This window comes from Saccoglossus kowalevskii, chromosome 4, assembly GCF_978046115.1.
Source record: "Saccoglossus kowalevskii chromosome 4, keSacKowa6.1, whole genome shotgun sequence".
Taxonomy (NCBI): domain Eukaryota; kingdom Metazoa; phylum Hemichordata; class Enteropneusta; family Harrimaniidae; genus Saccoglossus; species Saccoglossus kowalevskii.
The window spans coordinates 4,039,845-4,045,848 of record NC_140644.1 but is presented as its reverse complement, the minus strand read 5'-3'; the positions used below and the strand labels follow the sequence as shown (position 1 = coordinate 4,045,848).

The following is a 6,004-nucleotide window of genomic DNA, read 5'->3' as shown; positions in this document are numbered from 1 at the left end:
TTAAAAAGCTTTCACAAGACTGGTTAACTTTTCTGGTATTCCATACATTCTCATTATTCTCCAAAGGCTGTCTCGGTGCACAGAATCGAATGCTTTTTCGAAGTCAATGAAATTAACGTATAGTGTTGCTTGCCATTCGTTGACCTGTTCAATAATATTACGTAAAATGAATATTTGTTTTGTTGCATTCCTTATTTCAACTCTGCATGGTTCTCTGATATCAATTTCTTCAATATCTATATGCTCATAATTTGCATCATCATCATTGATAGGTTGGTCGGGTTCTTTTCTGTTTAAAACTTCCTTGAAGTGGTCACTCATTCTATGTAGTGTTTCTTCTTTTCCACTTATCAAGTTTCCATTCTGATCCTCCACTGCTACACTTTGTTTTGGTGGTTTGTTACACAGTACTTTTGTGAACCTGTAAAGTGTTCTCATTTGGTGACTATTAGCTGCTGCTTCTGCTTCTGATGCTATGTTGTCAGTCCAGTACCTTTGGTCAGTTCTTATTTGTCTTTTTACCTCCCTGTTTACATCTTTGTATTCATCCTTCAATCTTCTTTTTATTCTTTCAGATCTTGTCCCAATGATCTTCTCATACAAGTTGTTTCGCTGTTCAATTAGTGTCCATGACTGCTCAGAAATCCATGGCTTTTTCTTCCTCTTCTTTTTCCCAAGTACCTCTTTCGCTGCTTCAATGTAGCACTGCTCTGTCATTTGGCATTCTACTTTTATCTCATCACCTTCCTCTTCCCTCAATTCGTCCTCCAGCATTTCAAATTTGTTTCTTACTGCTATGGCAAATCTGGATCTAAAATCCTCTTGCTTGAGTTTCTCGGTGTCAAACCGAGTTCTGCTGTCGTTATATTTAGCCTTTGGTGCTCTCTTTAACATTAGTTTCACTGTAGTTTTCACGAGGTAATGGTCGCTCCCAATATCAGCAGATCTCATTACACGAGTGTCCAGTACTGAGTTTCTAAATCGCTTGTTAACGAGCGTGTGATCTATTTGATTCAGTGTTGTGTCATCTGGCGATTTCCATGTTGCCAGATGAATGTGTTTGTGTGGACATATGGTGCCAGTTATTACCAAGTCTTCCATAACGCACATTTCACACAGACGGGATCCATTTTCATTTTTGCTTCCAATACAATGCCTTCCCATCACTCGTTCATAGTTTTCATTATTGCTGCCTACTTTTGCATTCATATCACCTGTGATTACAAGAAAGTCATGTTTATTTACTTGTTGTACCGTTTCCTGGAACTTCTCATAGAATTCATCTTTTATTTGATCATCTGCACCTTCTGTTGGAGCATATGCATGTATCATTGTCAGTTTGATATGGTTGGAAAAGTATCTTGCTTTAATAATGCTCTCGTTTATTTGCACCCAGTCTATAAGTGCTTTATCTACTTCATTGGTCATCATTATAGCTACTCCCTCTCTGTGTGTCTCGTCGTCTCTTCCTGAGTAGATGATTGACATTCAATCAGCAATTCGTATTTTTCCCTGCCCAGTCCAATGTGTTTCACTGATGCCCATCAATTCTATTTTTTGCTTCTCCATTTCTCTTGCTACTTGTGCTGCATTCCCTGCTTGGTATAGGATTCTAACATTCCAGTTTCCTATTCTAAGTTTGTGCTTTGGGTTTAGCAATGACCTTCTCCGCCCCTGAGCTTCTTCTCGGTTTTCACCCAGACGCATCCTAATCTCACTCATGGCTTCCCCCAAATTGTTAGGTTCAGTAGTATTCATTCGGCTTCTGGTTTCTGTAATAATCACTTTTTTACAGGAATGGGTTATCAGCCCATAGCCCAACCCCCAACCTGGAGGACCAGGGGACTATACTTCGTCTGGCTTCTACCTGTCGACCATTCCGCCTTGGGTGACCCTACCAGGAGTACAAGACTCCCGACGGCATAGCTCTCCAGGTCATTGAAGCGAGCAAACACCCCCACCAACGATAAGGTGATAGTCCCACGGGACTGAATGCCCAGTATGATAATCTTTTATCCCAGCGAGATCAGTCATCTGCTTTGCTCTTTCCACTCATTCCATGTTTTGACGCCCCATTTTGTAGTGCTGCGATTTGTCTTGGGTATGCGTGACTGCTGGTATTCGGTGACTTGTTTGCTGTCAACTGGAGGCAAAAAACGGAATTCTTTCTGAATATCGCTCAGTTTAAAGTCCTCGGCGTCGTCCACATCAATTTAGAACAACCAGTTTTCCAAATCCCAGTCAATTTCTGGAGCAGCAAATTCTTGAGCTGACATGATTCTGGCAGATCTCCTGAGTTCACCCAACAACGTGCTACACTGTTCTCACAAATGAGCACCAAATTCACGTGATCGAATGTTTTTATGCAATTCTACGTGGTTCAATCAGTGTTGGTTATGGTAATATAATAAAGTCCACTGTTGGTGGATTCTATTGTTAAACAAAACAAACTCTGCTGAGTAAATGCCGATTGGCTAGAGCTTTTCAACACATCTGTTATAGCCAATGAGCACGGCTGATAATTGCGGTTGACTACACCTGGTTTAGACTTGCGATTTACACAATAGCGCTGTAAACATCCGCCATGACCACAGGATTTAAAATAAGCCGTGCAAAACTCGTCAAATTCGCAGTATAACTATCAGTAAACGAAATATATAATTTTACTTCATGTCTTAGTTTTAATTTTTTCCCTTGCATGCCCCACAATGTAATCCGCTTCTGACACCCTCTCACCAAATCAGTCATATACATACATATATATATATATATATATATATATATATATATATATATATATATATGACTGATTTGGTGAGAGGATGTGTATATATATTGCAACATCAATTGACACATTTGCAGTAGTTGTAAGTAGTTGCTCGATTGCCATTATGTTCGCATTGCCACATTGCCACATTTTCATTAAAACTGAGCAACTGAAATATGTTGAACTATATCTCAGATAATCGCTATATTTACATTTAAATATTTGTATTAGGATCCGCTACCAAATAAATATATTTTTAATTAAATTTTGCACCTGTTGTCATAGCATCAACTTTACAGAATTATTATTTGCATGAACTCGTTGAAACTATATTGACAAGGCAATATAGCATTAATGTGTCATAATGGAATTACTACTGCAAAGTTGGTTTAATCTACAGTTTGTGAAAACAAAATTAAACTAGCTGTAAATACTGTCTAAACTGATTACATGTTATCATTTTGTTACACGCCCTATTACATGACCTGTTTTTTGAAATCATTAAATGAATGACATGTATCTATTTAAATTGCCCCCAAAAATAGGTTTCCATTAAATAACTTGGTGCTTCACTGTTTGTGCGTCGTAATGTACATGTTTTAAACATAATTGTTTAAATCACATTTTAAAACAATTATCGTGAACCGTGAAGAAATCAATAATTTATTTTAATTAAAATGGTGTTATTTTTAAATCCTAACCAGTGTTGAAACAAGTAAATCCATGGCTAGCATAGTACGCGTATTGGTTATATATTAGCTAGTGATCATGTAGTTGTTACTTCGGTTAAAACAAAATATTGTGAAAACAAAAATAAACTATTTAATACAATAATATTTTACGTACATTAAATATATGGTTAGTAATAAGATGCGATTTGCTTAAAAAGTAAATAATGTACATTACCTGGACTACATGTAAACAAATTGTGTTTTCAAACTGATTAGAACATTGCTTTATCAAGCTTTTGTGATATTGCGTAATCTAACATTCGTCAACAAATAAATTATTATTGAAAAGGATGTCAGACTATTTACATTGACACGTGTTGGTTGGCATGCATATAGTTCATACATGTAGTTCGTCACATTTAGAAATTCTTTCGCAAAAGTTTAAAAAGTTTACTATACCACAACAATCCGGTGATGATTATTGTAAATACACATATTAAATCAGATGGCAATATTACGTCATTTATTTGTGTTTCAAAATGGTCTGGTCACCGACAGTCATTTCGCCTCGCTTTTATACAACAAATAGATGTCGCTGTAACTCTACCTTGTCGATGGTGGTGTACAGTATACAATCTGATTTTATTGGTATAACACTATATGGCTTGTCTTTAATATTGAACACATATACGAAATAACAAGTAGAATTCTATCACTCGCAATCAATTTACGTCTTTTCAGTTGGCATGCGTGCTATATATACAATTAACTGAGGCTTAACAAAACATGTTTTAGATTAACCCATTACACATATTTATTTAATCGTACTTGAGAGCGTGCGATTTAATCCACTTCAATATTCGTCGGTAAATTAATCAGATTGGCAGTTATAAATGAAGGAGAAAGCGCCAAACCTGCGATCACCCAAGCAGTCAAATCACAGAACGCACCTCTGGGAAGAAGGCACTCACCATGGTAAGTGAATATAAATATTCTATTCTCACCGCTCTTATGCAATGCATTGTTAGTTGTTACAATCACAATCAGATAAGAAATAGATTGATGATTATGTCTTGGTGTGAACCACACTCGTTATACAAAGCAGTGACATTGTATGGCAACTACAAAATATGATAAACGCTTTATTTTTGACGAAAGATTATAATTAAATATTTTCTTTTTTGAACATATTTATGTTATGAGTTGCTGCGTATATTTTATTTCATAACGATTACGTTCTATTCACAATAAAAAAAAACAGAAGAAAATTGCACTGCCAAGTTTTTTTTTTATTAGTTGAAATAGCATCATCTACAGAACTTGAATATTTCTGTACAAGACCAGCTGACAGATTTATGACGATTAGTGTGATCACCTGGTCTCGACTGACATTAGCTGTCAATCAAGTTGCAATAACAAAACACGCAGTAGAGTAAACGGCAACAGTTATTATAAATGTTCCTTGAAATCCATAAAAACGATCTCCAGGTTAGAGCACACTTCATGTTTTGTTTAGTGGTCTTCACAAATTTTCTTTTCCGTGGGATTCACCAACTAGTCCTATTAAAAAAATACATACATTTGTTTCCAAATTTAGAGCAGAGCTAGTGTACGAAGCAAAACTATATACCTGCTAAAATTATGTTTTTAATAGTTTTGTTTTGAAGTTTTGAAAAAATATTTCCCCTGCCTTGAAAGCATTTTATGCATAACCGAACTGCCTGACCCTGGATTTTCTTCCTTTAAAATCAACAAAGAAACAAATTACTCAAATATGGAAGCATTACTTTGCTGAGGAATCGATGACGTTCAATAGGGTTAATAGTTATATTCTACTGATAGTGACTTGCTTGTGATCAATGAAGAAGCTTATTCTGCGCCATACATATTAAGTATGCCGTAATCAGTGTTTGTAATTCAATTGAGTTTACATTTCACAGACATGAGCATCCCTCTTCCTTATCGAGTGAATGATTGCCTGCTAGAATTCGTGTTGTTGATTTGTTTCACTTGTCTATTTTTCAGATAAATTGGAATGTCACAGTGTCACACTCTTACAGTGTAAGCCCTGCTTATCGCTAATGAGAGGGAACCAACATAACTCACACTGGACAGGGGGTTCTTTCACTGCTAGTATGGGGTAGACAAGACAATAGTACTGGAAATGAAATACACGTACACCAAAATATCGAGTTAAAGCTCCTGGCTTTAATACCTCTGAAATAAACCATCAGGTGTGAGAAAGGCTGTCTTTTCTTTAGCCTCTACACTCATGGGGATCTGCCAGTACCCCTTGATTCGGTCAATTTTGGTGAAGTACCGTAGGTCTTCAGGTGATGACATTGGTTCTGCATCGAACACTGTAATGTGATTGAGTTTGCAAAAATCAATGCAACACCCCTTCCTTTCTTATTTACCAAAACAATGGGTGAGACATCACTATATCTGTCATAGCGAATAGTAAAGGCTATGGTTTTGACCTAACTGGTTCAGATGTTACCAATTTAATATCATGCTCACCAATTTTCGTCTTTCCAGGACAATCACTGAGAACATCAGAAAATTC

General features: G+C 36.4%; 1 protein-coding gene and 1 long non-coding RNA gene across 2 annotated transcripts; one reads left to right on the top strand and one right to left on the bottom strand.

The window, feature by feature from the left end:
- Positions 1-1,428, bottom strand: LOC146746196 (uncharacterized). The gene has a single exon (XM_085498203.1). It carries the CDS (start codon positions 1,426-1,428, stop codon positions 1-3), a length of 1,428 nt encoding a protein of 475 aa, XP_085354329.1.
- A 2,873-nt stretch (positions 1,429-4,301) lies between these two features.
- Positions 4,302-5,682, top strand: LOC146746195 (uncharacterized). The gene is made up of 2 exons (XR_014929133.1): positions 4,302-4,413; positions 5,464-5,682. It is a non-coding gene; the product is annotated as an uncharacterized LOC146746195 (long non-coding RNA).
- The last annotated feature ends 322 nt before the right edge of the window (positions 5,683-6,004 follow it).